The 20,217-nt window shown below is 40.2% G+C and overlaps 1 protein-coding gene across 6 annotated transcripts in view; it reads left to right on the top strand.

Annotated features, from left to right (window-relative positions):
* LOC136882440 (uncharacterized) overlaps positions 1-20,217 on the top strand; it is a 171,460-nt gene that overhangs the window by 83,837 nt on the left and 67,406 nt on the right. For all 6 annotated transcript variants that reach the window (XM_067155087.2, XM_067155088.2, XM_067155092.2 and 3 more), the window contains exons 2-4: positions 8,735-8,875; positions 15,162-15,347; positions 19,312-19,537. In XM_067155087.2, the coding sequence (XP_067011188.2) occupies positions 8,735-8,875; positions 15,162-15,347; positions 19,312-19,537 (553 nt within the window). The remainder of the gene's footprint in view (positions 1-8,734; positions 8,876-15,161; positions 15,348-19,311; positions 19,538-20,217) is intronic.

The following is a 20,217-nucleotide window of genomic DNA, read 5'->3' as shown; positions in this document are numbered from 1 at the left end:
CTACTACCCCCGCCCGAACCGCTCCCCTTACTCCTGTAACTACTACAACCATGGCCCATTCCACTCCCATCATGATGTCTCCCACCACATCAACCCTTCCCAGCCCTACCCGGCCACCAACAACAGAAGAAGAAGTCCTCAACAGTGCAATGGAAACAGAACGACCAGTACCACCGCCACCAGCTCCCGAGTCCGAGTCCGGGCCTCACCGAACTACCCAGTCACCATCAACACAAGGAAGCACCAGCAGCTGCGTCATCCGAGGCATCAACCCAGCCATCCCACCGGAGCTCATCCTACAGGAAATCAGAAACACAGGACTCCAACCAAAGAAAGCCACCAGAATCCAGAATGCAGCCGGGCCGACCTACATGGTGCGGCTACATCTCCAGCTTCCCGAAGAGACAGAGCACCTCATCCAACACGGAATTCAGCTCTTCGGGAAGCAACACCGAGTGGAACCATCTCGCTCCCCACCCAAAACCGCCCAAACCCACCTCGCAACCAACCCCGTCCCCAACACCATCTACCGAATCCACACCATAATACAAACCTCCTCCTTCTACTCACGTCCCTAGCAAATATCACAGCATTTTACCAACAAATCCTTCCCATCCTACTCACTAGTATGTAAGAAACTAATGTATAACCTTTGTATTCTATTGTAATCACATGTAACCATTGTAAGAAAATTCTTAATAAAAAGCACAAGGGCACATGCTGCACACTTAGCCAAGAGGTCAAACTCCCCCACTTCACTAAAACCAAACGCTCCCCCTTTCTAACTTCAAACCATTCCAAATCCCCGAACCCCGCCAAATCTCCTGGCCAGAGAAAAGGCGTTACCTTCTAGGTGGCCCGCCCCTCCCCCTCCGGGAGGGGAATGAAAACATCCCCCTTGGTCCTTAGATTAGTGACTGAAGGTAAAATGACAGTGCACCGAGCCTCAAAATTCAAAGGTCGCCTCTCAAATGATGGCTCCAAAACAGTGAAGAAAGAGATATTGCAGAAGGTATCTTACCCAAACTTGGATTACATGCGAAATCACCCCAATGATAAACCAAACGAGTTTAATTTCCATTCATTGTTCAATGCTGCATTTATTTCAAATTTCTCCCATGCCAACATAACAGGTGGATTTGGAAAGGCTGGAATAGTGCCTTTTAACCAAAATGTGATCTCTTCTGTAGCTATTGCCTCATCTCTCATAACTGAGAGATCTTTCTCAGAAATAAGTGAATCTGCAGACTCAAATTCCAATGTTGAGCACTTCCTTCGGCTTCCCAGAGAACCAAGACGTGATCACAAAAAAACAGAAGAGACTCTTCCGAGAGGTCTCACACTCCTCCCGAGCAGCGACAGTAGTAGGAAAGATGACCTACCAGCGCTCATGTTGACTTACTGATTCCTGGACCTTCAGGTGTAAAGTTAGATGATGACTGAATATGTGTCATATGCAAAAAAAATCGTACTCTAATGATTCAAAATGCAAAACTTTGGAAAAGTGGATTCAGTGCAGCTTTTGTACACATACTATGCATGAAGATTGCCTGTCACAAGATACTGATGACATAATCATGTGAATGTGTCACGTGTGTTGTGAAGACGCATCATAAGACGAAAACTCCCGTGAAATGTAGTTATACAACTCCTGAAAGTAGAAACTGTTCTAAAATAACTATCACCAAGTGGTACCTTGCTACTATCACCAAATAACCTAACTCAACTGAGTTGCATAAAATCATAAAGAGTTCAAGATGAAGTAATTGCAAGAATACATTCATGATCAAAACCTTCTGTTATATATGATATATGGAATTTAAAGGAAATAAATCCTGTATTTTCCCCCTTTATCTTGCTATAATCGACAATTATCACCAAATTACCCTATAAAGTGACCTCCTTTCTCCTATGGAAAATCGACAGATCTGCTGTTTATGGGGGAGAACTGTTTCTCTAGACTTCACTTGCCATGGTCTCCTAGTCCCGGAACTTCAAGGAGGACATAAAAATAAGCAGCGATTTGGATTGATGTGGCGTCTTAAAAGAGTGACTGCGTGCAGTGGACATTGCCTCAGTGTATTATCTCCCAATGTCAAGACCTCACTTTATGTGCTGCCGATAACATCTTATGCAACACAGAGGTCAAACAACAGACTGGTCTAAGTGAAGAGGCGTACTGCATATTATCGGAATAATAATGGTATGCACTATGCCTTCAGTTGAGATCGTCCACACCAGACGTGTAACAAATATTATACGGGTCCGCCTGCAGAAATTATAGTTGGGTCCCCACCTCAAGAAACTACTGTATATAAAATTATCAACAACACACAAATTTAACTGCAGCAAATATAAACAGAACTTGAACGCAGTCTATATCACTTTAATAGAGTACAGTATGCTAAATTACAAAACTAATGAGATTTTATTTTTAATATGAGGTATTTGGCAAAGACTGAAATACGTCAACTTTTTTGTTTTTTGTTTTATATTTTTGGAACTTTAACTGTTCTTTCTTTCCGTGTACCCTCCAGGGTTGTTTTTTTTTTTTTTTTTTTTTTTTCAGACTCAGCGAGGGATCCCACCTCTAGCGCCTCAAGGGCAGTGTCCTGAAACGTGAGGCATTTTGTCACCTGTTATGCTGAACAGGGGCCTTGTGGGGAGATGAGAAAATTGGAAGGGGTAGGCAAGTAGGAGGGAAGGGAGCAGCCGTGTCCTTAAGTGGTGGTGGTGGTGGTGGTGGTGGTGATTATTGTTTTAAGAGGAAGTACAACTAGGCAGCCATCCTCTATATAACACTAATCAGAGAGAAAAAAAGGAAGGAGTCCGACACTTCGAACAATTAAGGTATCGGCCAAAGGAAGGCAAGGGCCACGAAGGGCGTGAAAATGAAAGACTCCCTAGGCCTCCATACGTAATACCGTCGGGGTCGGAAAAGAACAAGTGTTGACCAAGTAAGGTCGGACAGGATAGATGAAAGTGAGGAGCCTGGCACAAGTAAGTGAAAGCAATGCCAGGACTTAGCTTAGGGCCCCGTGGTCGCCAACCCACGCTCCAAAGTTCAGAGTCCCTGGGGCCCGTGTCCTTAAGTGAGGCACCATCCCGGCATTTGCCAAGTGAAGTGGGAAGCCACAGAAAACCATTTCAAGGATGGCTGAGGTGGGAATCGAACACCCCTCTACTTAGTTGACCTCCCGAGTCCTACAGTCCTCGTACCACTTTTCAAATTTCGTGGGAGAGCCGGGAATCGAACCCGGGACTCCGGAGGTGACAGCTTATCACACTAACCCCTACACCACAGAGGTGGACTGGAACTTTATTGTACTCACATCAAAGTCTAATGAAATAAATTAGAACGTGCGGCGTGCTTTCTGGGATTCAAGAATATTGATTAGCGGGTTCGAACCCCACAATAGGCAGCCCTGAAGATGGTTTTCCGTAGTTTCCCACTTCCAAACCTTAATTAAGGCCACGGCCGCTTCCTTCCCACTCCTAGCCCATCGTTGCCATAAGACCTATCTGTGTCGGTGCGACGTAAAGCAGATGATAATAATAATAATAATAATAATAATAATAATAATAATAATAATAATAATTTCAGCTAGTTTCATTCACCTGATATGTACTTACGAATTGTAAGAACAATCGTTTTCAACACATTCCAGAGAAGCATCGTTATGTAACGATTCCCGTTGAGAATGGCATTCCGGTAAAATATGTATTTATCTATCTCTCTGGAGCCTCCGTGGCTCAGGCGGCAGCGCGCCGGCCTATTACCGCTGGGTTACGTAGTTCAAATCCCAGTCACTCCATGTGAGATTTGTGCTGGACAAAGCGGAGGCAGCACAGGTTTGTCTCCGGGTACTCTCGTTTTTCCTGTCATCGTTCTTTCCCAGCAACATTCTCCAATGTCATTTCATCTGCCAGTCATTAATCATTGCCCCAGAGGAGTGCGACAAGCTTCGGCAGCCGGCACAATTCCCATCCCCACCACTAGAGGGGGCTTCATTCAATCCATTCTTCATTCGGTCGCATGACTGGAAACGGGCTGTGGAAATTTATTTATTTATTTATTTATTTATTTATTTATTTATTTATTTATTTATTTATTTATTTATTTATTTATTTATTTATTTATTTATTTATTTATTTATTTATTTTATTTATTTTGGGGGGAAGTCAGCGGGCTCCCTTAATTCCCAGACCAGCCTGCATTGCTAACGTTAGCCACTGATCCATACATTCCATTACAATTTGCATTTTACTATTTTATGTTAACATACATTTTTTCAAGGCTACAGCCGGTTTAGAGTTAATACAAAGATGGTGCTTTGGTACCCATCGCGCATGTGTGGAATCATAGAAAAATGACGTTTTACGATACCTGAAGTAGCAGAAAGATGAGATCCTTGCTTTATGCTTGCCAGGGACCGACTAAACAGCCCCAAGAAGTATTCTAACTTATGTCTGAATGTTGAGTATTCAGCCCGAAGGCTGGTTTGATACTCAACAATTCAGTCATCAGCTGTCATAGATTGCCTAGGCATCACTGAAGGGGGTACGAGGGAATTAAGGAGTGAGGTACTATCCCGTTGCTTTCCTCGCCGAGCCAGCAGTTGTTATTACATATCAGTCTACAAAGCCCGTTGAAGTGTACGCACCGACTGAAACTATGAGAGACATTTTCACACCATTCATAGCAGGGACTGGCTGCATAAGGAATGGGATTACTATACCCATAATATTAAAAGAAGCGTTTTGACAGCTAAGGCTGGAGGGAGTAGCATTGCACGGTGTTGCCACATTCCTTTTTACTTCCCTTCGCTTCCAACTCACTTGTTCGTTCGTTCAGACCGCTGTGTTCTGTTGTATGTAACTCAGAGGTTTGGCTACTCCAAACAACACGAGCCGACCAGCAGGCTTATATCCATGGCAACCTCAGTGGATCCGACCACGTTTCCATGGCAACCATACTCCCTTCTCCTCACCCAGGCAAGCAGTCACCAGACCTTCCTCTAAGAACTGTCAGAATTTATCTTTCAATATTATGACTATAGCATCGATCATACCTCAGTAACTTTCATATTGTCAAAGCCAAAGAGGTGACTGAGATAAATCAATGAAAGTGACATACCAGGAGAGATAGTGCACGGTAGTGATGGGATAATCGAATACAAAATAATCGCTTGTTTGATCATTTAATTTGATTCAATTATATTTCCCATTCGATTAATTTTCAACTTTCATTCGAGTGAATGAGGCAATCGAATATTGAATATTTTTTCATCCAATTTTTTTTCTCCATTATTCATTCGGAACTGCATTCGAATGGATGAGGCAATTGAATAGTGAATGTTTTCGTAATAATAGAATGGAAAGTGATGTTAGTGAGTTAATTCACTCGTTTAGTTTCAACATTTGGAGATAAGTTTGGAAAAAGGCATATTTCTATTTTTCATAAGAGTTCATCTATTCGCTTATTTCAATCAATTATCCATCCGACACAATTAAATCAAAAAATTGTTTCATGACGCATCCGAGTAGTCTATGCGATACAACTGAATGTTCTTTGAAACTCATTTGATTATTTTATTGGATTATTTAAATAATCGGATGGAGGTTATTTGATTATTAAAAGTATTTGATTATCCCATCACTAGTGCACGGTAAATTAGTTAGTAAATTAGTATTGCAGAGCATTTCCGTCGTTTTTAATTGACTCTGATGGCCGATTGGACAATGGTTTTGTTTTGTTGTAGTTGATTACAAGCAGAGTTGGGAAGTAATTGAATAAAAATAATCGAATTACTTGTATCGAGTACATTCTTAGCAATTTTTACTTGTAATCGGCCCTTTTTACAAAATGAAATTGTAATCATTACATTCTAGTAACTGATATACATGGGACAGAAGCAGAAATCTTCTTCTTCTTCGTCTTAATCTGCTTACCCTCCAGGGTTGGTTTTTCCCTCGGACTCAGCGAGGGATCCCACCTCTACCGCCTCAAGGGCAGTGTCCTGGAGCTTCAGACTCTGGGTCGGGGGATACAGCTGGGGAGGATGACCAGTACCTCACCCAGACGGCCTCACCTGAACAGGGGCCTTGGCGGTGGATGGGAAGATTGGAAGGGATAGGCAAGGAAGAGGGAAGGAAGCGGCCGTGGCCTTAAGTTAGGTACCATCCCGGCATTTGCCTGGAGGAGAAGTGGGAAACCATGGAAAACCACTTCCATGATGGCTGAGGTGGGAATCAAACCCACCTCTACTCAGCTGACCTCCCGAGGCTGAGTGAACCCCGTTCCAGCCCTCGTACCACTTTTCAAATTTCGTGGCAGAGCCAGGAATCGAACCCGGGTCTCCAGGGGTGGCAGCTAATCACACTAACCACTACACCACAGAGGCAGACAGAAATCTAAAAATAAAAAATTACAGTAAAGATAACTTTTTCAGTTCTACAACAGAACCAGTAGTTTCACCAGTTCTGGATGAGGTACTTTCTTATCTCCCCAGTACTTTCGAAGACATTCCAACGATGTTCTTAAAATTAAACACAGGTGTTCCTTCAAGTGCCCCTGTTGGGTGTTTTTATAGTAAATGCAAACTCCCCCCCCCCCCCCCCTCCCCAAAGACGTCGAGGATTAGCGATGAGAATTTTAAGAACCAATTAATTTATTTGCAAAGTAAATGGAAAATAATTTCAAAAACTAGAAGTAATTAATGCCTTTACTGGCAGGACCTAGTGTTTACAGTGCACTACGTCTTCTGGTATAGGCTAGATCAATTTTGTTACTTTCATTGATCTGTCTCAGTCTTATCCTTGGCTTTGACAATATGAAAGTGACTGAGGTATGAGCGATGCTAGTAATGCCAATCCTTATGCAGCCAGTCCCTGTTATGAATGGTGTGAAAATGTTGCTCATTGGGTCAGTTGGTGCATGCATTTCAGTGGGCTTGGCAGACTGATCTGTAATAGCAACTTCTGGCCCGGTGAGGAAAGAAACGGGAAACTACCTCACGCCTCATTTCCCTAGTACGCCTTTTCAGTGATGCCTAGGCCATCTATGACAGCTTATGGCAGAGCTGTTGAGGATCCCACCAGCAGAATCGCTGACGGACTGAACTTAACATACATACATACACACAGAAGTAATTAACTAAAATAAAAAATATTGGAAAAGATCTTTTCAAAAATTCCAAAGTACCATTTTTTGGTCTCGCCTTGCCCACTGATCTTCGTTTAGGGCAGTCACCCAGATGGCAGATTCCCTATCTGTTATTTACCTAGTCTCTTCTTAAATAACTGCAAATAATTTGGAAATGTATTCTTCTTATAAATGAATATTTGCCCCAATTTGTCCTTTTGATTTCCAACTTTATCTTCATATTGTGATCTTTCCTACTTTTAAAGACACAACTCAAACTTATTCGTCTACTAATGTCATTCCATGCATCTCTCCACTGACCGCTCGGAAAATAACTTATTGTTATTATATAAAGTCAAAGTCCGGCCCCATGGTGTAGGGGGAAACGCGTCCGCCTGTCACCCGGCGGCCCCAGGTTCGATTCCCGGCCCGGTCGGGGGTTTTTAATTGTAATGATCAATATCCCTGGCCTGGGAACTGGGTATCTGTGACGTCCTTAATCTTACTTTCCTCACACACAACATTCCACACTACCTCCATTCCAATTACATGCAGGTTCATACAATATAGTGCCAGTAGGGCCAAAAGATCCACATGGGTCGACGCCCCAAAAAATAGCTTTTTTGTTAATATATAAAGCCAAATATCATCAATACAGAACCAAAAATGATTTATATCACATGTAGTAACATAGTGGTAGTTGAGCAGCTTGTCTCCTTTCTTCCGAGTCTTTCCAACTCAAACTTTGCAACATTTTTGTAATGCTACTATTTTTTCGGATATCACCCAGAACAAATCAAGCTGTTTTTCTTTCAATTTTTTACAGTTCTCAAATCAAGTAATCCTGGAGAGGGTACCATACACTGGAACCATACTTTAGTTGTGTCTTATATGCCCTCATAATATACATCCTTACTTATCATCATTTTCCAACTCCAGTTTGCTGGTTTGGTGTATTAAAACCCCTAAATACCCTCATAACAATGTACAGAGATCTGTACCCTTCATTTACAGTCCCGTTTATGATTACCCCAACGAATATATTTTCTGATATTAACACCTAGGTACTTACAGTGATCCCAATATTGCAGCAACACAGTAATGTTTTTCTTTTTTCTTTTTTTCTTGCTAGTTGCTTTATGTCACACCAACACAGGTAGGTCTTATGATGACAACGGGACAGGAAAGGCCTAGGAATGGAAAGGAATCGGCCATGGCCTTAATTAAGATACAGCCCCAGTATTTGTCTGGTGTGGAAATGGGAAACCACGGAAAACCATTTTCAGGGGTGCCGACAGTGGGATTCGAACCCACTATCTCCCGGATGCGAACTCACAGCTGCATGCTCCTAACCGCACGGCCAACAGTAATTTTAACTGAGAGGACTTTTCCTATCAGTGAAACTCACAACCTGACTTTTATCCCTGTTTATCTTCATACCATTGCCTGCTGTCCATCTCACAACTTTGTCCTTCACAACCGAATCAATGGATGCTAGAGCTAATGTCACTCTTCAACTCCAATAATTCAGCACGAATCTCCACGATACCAGAGTTTACAACTAACCATGCACTACTCTCTATGTTACAGATGCTCTTCAATGCTAGGATGAACGAGGAAGTAGAAACCAAATCAGTGTTTCCTCACCTACGTTCAGTGAGGCGAATATCCAGGATACCTGTAGTAGAGACGACATGGGATTATGCTTCAGGAGTCTACACCAAGATAAAGGTACGTCATGCTAAAATTCATATTCTCAGTTCACCAGAGACTTCATTACTAAATTTAGTGATGTTCAGATTTGTAGCAATTGGACTGCTAGTGTGTCCTCTTAAATACATGCCGGTGTTTACCTTTCAAGCTCTCCCTTGGCACATTTTAGGCTAGTTCCTGAGAACAAACTACCAGTCATGATCATTCTTTTTATGTATCAACGTGCGATTTGAAGGCAGTGATGGGAGAGATCTTCCCATCCCCTCTTACACGATATATCCTACCCTCTCCTTACAATCGAGCTATCCCAACCAAGGTTACATTTATTTCCCACCCAACAGATTTACGAGGCCTAGGAAGTCTTTTCATTTTCTCACCCTTCGCAACCTTTCCCTTTATTTTTCCAACACCTTCATTCTCAATGTGTTGGATCTCTTCCATTCTCATTATTAGTAGAGGATGGTTGCCCAAGTGTACTTCCTTTTGAAACAATAATCACCACCACTCTTTTCTTTTTTCTTTCTTTATCCTATCATTTTTATGTCCATCCTTATCTATGTTCTTTATCCTATTTTCCTCTTTTTCCTTTCTTTTCTTCCTTCCTCGTTCAATTTCCATCCATTTTTCCTTTATGTCTTCCCTTATGAATTTTATACTTTCTTCTGACCTTTCTCCTTTTTGTTCCTTAAATTTTCCTTTCTTCCCATGTTTCCTTTATTCCCCTCATTTGTTCCTCCATTTATTTATCTAATTTTCCTGCTTCTCCTTTCTTTCCATCTCTCCTTAAACCTATCATTTTTCTTCTGTCCTTTTTGCAATTTTCTGCTTTTCTGTGTTTCCTTCCTTCCATTATTTCTTTCTCACATTTTCCCTACTTCTCATCCCTTCTTTTCTTCCAGTTTCTCCTTATTCCTTTCATCTTTTATAGTGTCATTCTGCCTTTCTCTCCCTATTTCATCATTTATTCACTTCTCAGTGTGCTTATTTTTTTGTCTTTCCTGACTTTCTTTTCTTATTTCATTACCTATTTTTTGAGTTTTTTGGGCCACCTGTAGACCACGGTGTTTGTGTTTTAGCCATGTTGTTATTTGCCATTTCTGGTGTTCTTAATGGCAGGTTTGACTGCTGCTTCTTTCTTGGTACCTTTAGCTTTTCTGTTGCCTCAGTAATCCTTCATTTTCTTGCTGGACTCTTATCCTGCATTCCTCGGACCATTTCCTGGTCTCATCGCGGGTTAGCCTCTGTAACAGATGTTAGGAAGGGGCTGATTTTGATAGTTAAACAGTAGTTGCTCCTGTTAATTACTGTATCTTGATTCATTTCAAGTTTTGAGAGATCTTTGTCATCCTCCTCTACCTGTTGGATCCACAGTGATCCAGTGGCTTTACCCTTGCTAGTCGCTAGCTACTTTGAAAAGAGAAAGAACAGCAAAAAATGTGATACGACATTGAGTCCAATTTCACACGCAGCCAAAGTCTTACTGCAGACACTCAACAGAAGGATATATGGAAAGCTGAATAACTTTATAGGTGAAGAACAGTTCGGTTTCAGGCGAGAAGTTGGAACAAGAGATGTCAATGGGCTACTGAGGGTGAAAGGAGAGAGGCATAGAGAAAAACAGGAAGGTTTATGCTGTATTTATTGATCTTGAGAAGGCTTTTGACTGCGTCATATGGGACAAATTAATGACAATACTTAAGAAACATAGAGTTGATTGGAGGGATAGAAGGCTAATAAAGAATTTTTATTTAAACCAGAGAGCAAGAGTGAGAATAGGAGATGAGATGCTATTTGTTTTACGTCGCACCAACACAGATAGGTCTTATGGTGATGATGGGACAGGAAAGGCCTAGGAATTGGAAGGAACCTGCCGAGGCCTTAATTAAGGTACAGCCCCGGCATTTGCCTGGTGTGAAAACGAGAAACCATCTTCAGGGCTGCCGACAGTGGGGCTCGAACCCACCACTCCCGATTACTGGATACTGGAAATCAGATGAGTGAAGAAATTGAATTAGGAAGTGGTGTAAGACAGGACTGCTCTTTATCACTGACACTTTTCAACATCTATCTTGAAGAAATTATCAACGAAAATTTTAATGGAAAAAGTGGAGTTTACATTGGAGGTAGGAGAGTAGAATGTATAAGATTTGCAGATGATATGGTTGTGGTGGGAGAAAGCGAACATGAAATGATACAAATGTTAGATAAACTCAACATAATATGGAATGAGAATTAAGAAGAAGAAGACCAAAAGTATGATAATTGGAGGAAGAGATAGAAGGTGTCATATAAGTATAGGGGGAGAAGAAATAGAGCAAGTCAGTAACTTTAAGTATTTGGGAAGTATGATCAGAGATGGTATGTACTGCATGACAGAAATTAAGAAAAGGATTGCCATGGCAAAAGAAGGCTTTAAGAGAAAATTTAAATTACTTTGTGGGTCACTAAATAAAGATTTGAGGAAAAGGCTTGCTAAATGTTATATTTGGAGCATAGCGCAGACATAGCAGAGACATGGACATTGCAAAAGGAAGATGAGAGAAGATTGGAGGAAGAGATAGAAGGTGTCATATAAGTATAGGGGGAGAAGAAATAGAGCAAGTCAGTAACTTTAAGTATTTGGGAAGTATGATCAGAGATGGTATGTACTGCATGACAGAAATTAAGAAAAGGATTGCCATGGCAAAAGAAGGCTTTAAGAGAAAATTTAAATTACTTTGTGGGTCACTAAATAAAGATTTGAGGAAAAGGCTTGCTAAATGTTATATTTGGAGCATAGCGCAGACATAGCAGAGACATGGACATTGCAAAAGGAAGATGAGAGAAGATTGGAGGCACTAGAGATGTGGGTATGGAGGGAGAACAGAACAAGTGAAATTGGAATACCAGGTAAGGAATGAGGAGGTATTACGAAGAGCTGGAGAAGAACAAAGTATGTTGCAAATCATTAGAAGGGAAGAAATTAACTGGATCGGACATTGTTTGAGGAGGAACTGTTTACTGAAGGAATGGTGAAAGGTTTTTCTTTTTTGCTATTTGCTTTACGCTGCACTGACACAGATAAATCTTATGGCGCCATGGTGAAAGGCAAACTAGGAAGAGGAAGGATAAGAAATCAAATGTTGGACATCAAAGGAAAGAAATATTCGGACATGAAAAACTCGGCGCAGGATAGGCAAAAGTGGAGAGGTTCATCCCATGACAAGACCTGCCATAAGACAGAATACCTGGATGATAGGACAGCCTGTGGGAATCCATTCTGTACAACTGTCCATAGAAAGTCAGCCGTCTCATCTGATGGCATCTGTGTTGGTGTTGGTAAAGTTCACGGTTTAGAAGTACCACTGCCTTCCATCTGGTAGGATCCTGGGTCCTACTTCAAGGGCTGTGTTTCAATTTGCTTTACATCGCATCAATGTGCCGCTCACATGCACATCGGCAATTAGCCAGTTTTATTTGCATCAACACTGTTATAAATGAATAAATGATACAGATTTTCGGATGTATATTTTACTATGAATTATGTTCGGACCACCTATAGACAATTACATTTTACATCACCCTTATTCGACACAAGTGCAGTTTAAATGCAACTACATCGAAATAATTTTCAAGTTTCATTAATCTTGTAATCAACTAGTTTTTATTCTGGAATTCCAAATCCACTTGACCATTATCAAGTGTCTGATGTTTGGTCTTTTAAACGTGTACATTAGTGTATTTTCTGTGTTTGTATTTTTGTAGTTTTAACTCAGGAGGTTTTGTTTATAATGATACTATGTCCTTCTAATGCCAATTTTTATAATAAATAGCTGACGAGGCGGCTATGTACGGTCAAAATTAGTGAACTATGTATTGATTAGGTGGAAATATCACACACACAACAATTTACTTTATGTCGCACTGACACAGATGGTTGTTATGCCAATGATGGGACAGGAAAGGGCTACGAGTGGGAAGGAAGCAGCTGTAGCCTTAATTAAGGTACAGCCCCAGTATTTGCCTGGTGTAAAATGGGAAACCACTGAAAACCAAGACCCCAACTAGAGTATGGTTCCTCACCAGGATTTCTTGATTTGAGTACTGGAAAAAAATCTAAAGAAAAGCAGCTCGATTTGTTCTGCTTGATTTCTGACAAAAGAGTAGCGTTACAAAAATGTTGCTATGTTTGGGCTGGGAAGACTTAGGAGAAAGGAGACAAGCTGCTCGACTAAGTGGTATGTAAAAAAGTCAAAGAATAATACTAGATTATAAATTCCACCTATTCAATACATAAGAGTTTTTTATTTAAATTTAAGAAATAGATCTTAACATATTGGATAGCGGGACATGTTTCACCCATAATGAGGGCATCATCAGCCTAAAAATCTCATACCTGAAAGAAATGAAAAATCAGAATCCTAATTGTTCATATTCATAGATTTTAACGAAGGTCTAAAATATAAATAAGAGGTACAAATGTCTAAAAAAAAGACTAGCAAGTAGAATATAGTAGTTGTAAGTACTCTTATGACAAAGTCTTATAATCAATCCTTATTATGGGCTGATGACCTTCGATCTTAGGCCCCTTTAAACAACAAGCATCATCATCATCAATCCTTATTATAATTTTTTATGAATGTCCTGTTTTAAAATGTGGTAACGGACCATAAAATGAGATTTGTGACATGTAAGTGGTATGTTCAGAGCTGTCAGTGCAGAGATGGCGTGGAATGACATTAGTAGGCAAATAAGACTGAGTGGCATTTTAAAAAGTAGCAAAGATCACAATATGGAGATAAAGTTGGAATTCATTATATGTAGGGAAGTTAGGGATTGGAATATAATTTATCAAGGGAGATGTTCAATAAATTTCCAAATTCTTTGCAATCATTTAAGGAAAGGCTAGGACAGATAGGAAATCTACCACCTGCGTGACTGCCCTAAATACAGATCATTGTTGATTGAAATACAGACTGGGCCGATGACCTTCGATGTTAGGCCCCTTTAAACAACAAGCATCATCATCATCACAGAAATACAGATCATTGATTGATTGATTGATTGATTGATTGATTGATTGATTGATTGATTGATTGATTGATTGATTGATTGATTGATTGACTGATTGATTGATTGATTTGAACCATCTTCATGGCTGTTGACAGTGGGGTTCAAACCCACTATCTCCCAAATGCAAGATGACAACTACGTGACCCAAACTGCGCAGCCACTTGCTCGGTCGACGGCTCTTCGTGGGGGGGGGAGGTCTTCATAGATAGAGATAGGCATTCTTCTGCGTAGAGGGCTGACAGTCTGACTACTGCTTTATAGTGTCATAGTTTGACATTCATCGATAGTTGTTTCGAGGCGTACAGTTTTCTGCAGGCATGGTATACCTTGTCTTTATTTACTCTTTTTTTCTTAGTGGTTTTATGTCACATCGACACAGATTGCGTGAATAATGGCATATGGGAGTTGAAATTATGTATATTATAAGTCTTATGGGGACGATGGGATAGGAAAATTTTTTTTTTTTTTGCTAGGGGCTTTACGTCGCACCGACACAGATAGGTCTTATGGCGACGATGGGATGGGAAAGGCCTAGGACTTGGAAGGAAGCGGCCGTGGCCTTAATTAATGTACAGCCCCAGCATTTGCCTGGTGTGAAAATGGGAAACCACGGAAAACCATCTTCAGGGCTGCCGATAGTGGGATTCGAACCTACTATCTCCCGGATGCAAGCACACAGCCGCGCGCCTCTACGCGCACGGCCAACTCGCCCGGTGGGATAGGAAAAGCCTAGGAGCTGGAACAAAGTGGCCATGGCCTTAATTAAGGTACAGCCCCAGCATTTGCCTGGTGTGAAAATGGGAAACCACGGAAAACCATCTTCAGGGCTGCCGATAGTGGGATTCGAACCTACTATCTCCCGGATGCAAGCACACAGCCGCGCGCCTCTACGCGCACGGCCAACTCGCCCGGTGGGATAGGAAAAGCCTAGGAGCTGGAACAAAGTGGCCATGGCCTTAATTAAGGTACATTTGCCTGGTATGAAAATGGGAAACCTCAGAAAACCATCTTCAGGGCTGCCGACAGTGGGATTCGAACCCACTATCTCCCGGATGCAAGCTCACAGCCGCCCGCCTCTACGCGCACGGCCAACTCGCGTGGTTACTTATTATTTCTGCTGTCCTTCCTGTCTTTCTTTCTTTCTTTCTTTCTTTCTTTCTTTCTTTTTCTTTCTTTCACTCTTTCATCTACCAGGTTATCCTGCTACTCCACCTTTCCACTACATTATACTGTCTTCTCTGTGTGTTTTCAGGGCTCCAACAGGTTGATAGCTTGGGGTCTAGGAACCGCTGAGTCGTCAGTCCAAGTTGCAGTGACGATCAGCCGACCTTTCGTCAACGTATTTGAGAAGCCTATCGGTCTTGTCGACGGCTTGGTCTGCAAGAGCTTGGACCTGGTGGAGGAGAAAGTCCCTGTCATTACGTTCCCTCCAGAACTGGTAAGAACATCTTCGGTGGCCAAGAATGTCTTTATTGGAATTGTGCCTCTATGAGGAGGAAAACTGTTGGATAATGGAGAATTATTTCTCCTTCAGCAGGTTAGCAATCCTTATTTGCTAACTCAACAAGACTGGCATGCCTGTTGTACACCATCAAATATTTCTTTCAGTTCTATACATCAAAATGTTGTCAAATCTTGTCAAAGATGGTTCACCATTGCTGAAGGTTTGACAAGATTTGAAAAGGTTTGGTAAGGTTTGATAGCATTTTGTTTTAACATGGAGGAGAGGCAAACAGCAGTTGTTATTCTTGGACTATCAGTGGGATACATTCTTAAAAAAGAAAAGAAACATGCAATAAACCATAATTCATCATCATCATCATCATCATCATCATCGTCAATGTCCCACTTCAGTCGTCCAGGTGTGGTTAACAAGCCTCCTCCACTCCTTTCTGTCCTTCCACTTTTCCTGCTTCATTACTTCCACCACATCCAGTCCAGCTTCTCTAATGTCCTTCCAAATCTGATCCATCCACCTTCTTCTCGGTCTTCTGACTAGTCTCTTTCCCTTAACTTCTCTTTCCAATTCCCTTCTTGCTACCCATTCCTTTCCCATTCATTTTACATGTCCAAACAATCTCAGTCTTGCCTTCTGTATCTTCTGTACTAACAGTTCTATATTTAGCTCTTCTCTGATTTTAATATTCTGAATTTTATCTCCTCTTGTCTTTTTAACAGATATTCTTAAAAATTTCATTTCTACTGCTTGGATCTTACTACCTTGTCTCTTATTAGTTACCAGCGTTTCTAGTCCGTATGTTACAATTGGTATGAAATACTGTTTATATAATGTTAATTTTGTTCTCTTGGGTACTTCGTCATCCCATAAAAGCTCTCTGACTTGATAATAAAATGTTGTACCGTTATTTAGTCTCTTATTAATTTCAGGGTTGATTTCATTACTTCCATTAATAATGCTACCCAGATATGTAAACTGTTCTACATTCTCTAACCATTCTCTGTCTATGTTCACTTGGCTTCTCTTTTTCTCTTTTCCACATGACTACAGTTTTTGTTTTACTAATTACCATTTCAAACTCCTTCAGATTTTCATTCCAAATGTTCAGTCTCCTTTGTACTTCCTTTTCCCCAAACCACCACATCATTTGCAAATACCAAAGCATTCACTTCATCACTACTAATGCTCTGTTTTACATGTTTTATGATTTCATCCATCAGTGTAATAAACAATAATGGCGACAGTGCACTTCCTTGCTAGAGACCTTTTTTTCTCTTTTTTTGTATAAAATAATTCAGAGTCACCTCTCCCCACTTGTACACTGCTTTTACTCTCATGACACAACATTTTTATCTTGTTAATTGATTTTGGTACATTCCTTTTCAGTAGGCATTCCAATGCATGTTTTCTTTTTCCTGTGTCATAAGCTTTTTCCAAATCCAAAAATATAAATATGATTTCCTTGTTCCTTTCCACATGTTTTTTTATAATTTACATGGGGAAAATATTACATGATTAGATTATCTTCAACATAATGTTTGCAATGTATAAGTCTAAAACAAAAGTAATTGAGTGCAGTCCAACAAAGTCAGGTGATGCAGGAAATATTAAATTAGGAAATGAAGTCTTGAAGCTAGTAGATGAATATTGTTACTTGGGTAGTAAAATAACTGACAATGGCAGAAGTAAGGAAGACATAAAATGCAGACTGGCACAAGCAAAGAAGGCCTTTCTTGAAAAAAGAAATTTGCTCACTTCGGACATTGATATAGGAATTAGAAAGATGTTTTTGAAGACTTTCGTCTGGAGTGTGGCATTGTATGGAAGTGAAACATGGATGATAATGAGCTCAGAAAGAAAGAGGATATAAGTTTTTGAAGTGTGGTGTTACAGAAGAATGCTGAAGGTAAGATTGATAGATCGAATCAGGTGAGAGGAGATTGATTTGGCTAAATTTGATGAAAAGAAGAGGTAGAATGATAGGACACATCTTAAAACACCCAGGAATTGTGCAGTTGGTTTTTGAGGGAAGTTTAGGTAGTAAGAACAGTAGGGGTAGACCAAGGTATGAATATGACAAGCAGATTAGAGCAGATATAGAATGCAGCAGTTACGTAGAAATGAAAAGGTTAGCACAGGACAGGGTGGTGTGGATAGTTGCAACAAACCAGTCTATGGACTCATGACTCAAACAACACATCATTTGCAGAGATTACGTTATATTTCATTTACTCACATTAGTATTGGCATAAAAACTATAGTAATGCAATGAAAATTCATATCTTATTACAGGAAACCATATCAGGAATTCAATAATAATAATAATAATAATAATAATAATAATAATAATAATAATAATAATAATAATAATAATAATAATAACAACACTTTGATTGCACAGCCTGCTTGAAAAACTGCCAATTAAGGAAAGGAGGATTATCCGAAAAATTCCTGGTGTCATTCTCAAAGATGGTGTTCACAGACTTCAGAGCAACTTAGAATTATACACCCACTCTAAAAAGATATCAAGCATAATCCAGAAAAGAAGGATAACATTTCACGCTCACTTTTTCAGATTTCTGGCTGAAAGAATCTGTAAACATTTTTTATCCCACTTCAGAAGTCTCAAAATAATTCCTGCTTGGTTGGTGGAGATTGATAAAGATCTTTTGAAGTATGGAATCTCAGAATCATACATTCATCTCCGAGCACCACTCAGACACAAACATAGACAGGTTCACCAAAAGGTAGTCGGGTATTTGAAGGGCGGAAAAAAGTCCATTCGACACTCCATGTCGTATGATGTCGGCATGTAAAAGATCTCTGCTGACACATTTGGTGTTTACCGACAAAATTCATTAAAATATCTCAGCCACAGATGCCCAAAAGAGATCCAGTTTACTCTGTCTGCCATCTAGTAGGCGTAAAGTAAAACGGAACGTCGAAATTTATGAGCAGACAGCCAGATTGCATCAAATTGAAATGTCTGCACATGGTAGCTGAGGCCATTCTATCATTATTACGAAGAAGTCCTAACTCGACTGAAGCTTGTCCATTTTGATACTTGGAAGAAAGCACACTCCGAATGGATGAGAAGCTGGTGGGCCCACAAGAAGACTTTTTTTTTTTTTTTTTTTTTTTTTTTTGCTAGTTGCTTTACGTCGCACCGACACAGATAGGTCTTATGGCGACGATGGGACAGGGAGGGGCTAGGAGTGGGAAGGAAGCGGCCGTGGCCTTAATTAAGGTACAGCCCCAGCATTTGCCTGGTGTGAAAATGGGAAACCATGGAAAACCATTTTCAGGGCTGCTGACAGTGGGGTTCGAACCTACTATCTGCCGAATACTGATATTTCTCTTGCAATCTCCTCGTATGCTGTTGTTTTCTTCATTTTATTAGAGTACTCTACAGAGTCTACTGAATATAGTCAGGGATGTGTCTCATACTTAGCAATTAATACACAAACAACATCCCTACGTCATGAAGACGAAGCCATTTTTGTTTTGATTCCGACCAATCCCAGCATTCCTAGCGGCCTAGCATGCACCGTTAATATTCGAATTCCAGTGGTAAATTCTGTCAAATTCTTTGATCGATTACAACATGTTCTAATTCACTTTCAAGACTTCTGAAGACTTGTCAAGTATTGTAAGTGATTTGACAAATAAACTTGTGAAGCACTGAGAATTCTTATGAAGTCTTGAATTCGACAAAACTTTGATTGTGTACAACAGGCTTTAGACAGTCTGCTACTGTTAAGCAGCATCTTGGAAAGCCATGCCAGGGCAAGTGATGAGCCCAAATGGCACACTGTGGACTAAATGCTGCACACACGACTTAATAACCCAAAATTGATGTGATTTTCTTATGTTTGTCTCATTTTGCCAGGGCATGTCTACTGTTCCAGGCCAGGAGATCATAAACCAAACAATTTCTTTTCAGATTGTCGTAAGCACCAAGGAATATGTCACCAACAATATTGTCCGCCCCGTGCTGAAGAGGGCTGACTCACTGAAACAGATCGGAGTGGAGAAGGCGACTCATGCTCTGGATAACAAATACGCAGCATTCGCCGCAACCCATATCGATACCGCACTCGAGGTGGCAGATCGATATATCGATCAATATCTACCAGATTCTGCTGAGAATAAGGAATCGCCATCCAATGGTACAGAAACAACTACAGTATTAGAATACAGCTGTGGTTCCCAAAGTTAAGTCTGAGAACCCCCTTGAACATCAAAATTATTCACAGATGAGAAGGTCCACCTATTCAACACTGTATATAATATGTTAATATTATTTGTTACATTGGGACTAGTTTTGACCCTTGTATTGGGTCATCTTCAGCCTAAAATTATAAATGGAAAAGAACATTAAACATAACTTGAAAACACCAACACCTAATATAACACTATTGATATGTCTTGAAGCATTGATGAAATAAGTTGTGGTTACACATGAGTCCATTAAAATTAATGTCTCTTGCACTTTTTCTTTTAAGATTGATTGATTGATTGATTGATTGATTGATTGATTGATTGATTGATTGATTGATTGATTGATTGATTGATTGATTGATTGATTGATTGATTGATTGATTGATTGATTGATTGATTGATTGATTGATTGATTGATTGATTGATTGATTGATTGATTGATTGATTGATTGATTGATTGATTGATTGATTGATTGATTGATTGATTGATTGATTGATTGATTGATTGATTGATTGATTGATTGATTGATTGATTGATTGATTGATTGATTGATTGATTGATTGATTGATTGATTGATTGATTGATTGATTGATTGATTGATTGATTGATTGATTGATTGATTGATTG

Source organism: Anabrus simplex, chromosome 10 (genome assembly GCF_040414725.1).
Source record: "Anabrus simplex isolate iqAnaSimp1 chromosome 10, ASM4041472v1, whole genome shotgun sequence".
Taxonomy (NCBI): Eukaryota; Metazoa; Arthropoda; class Insecta; order Orthoptera; family Tettigoniidae; genus Anabrus; species Anabrus simplex.
The sequence above is the reverse complement of the archived record's forward strand: the minus strand, read 5'-3'. Positions and strand labels throughout refer to the sequence as shown.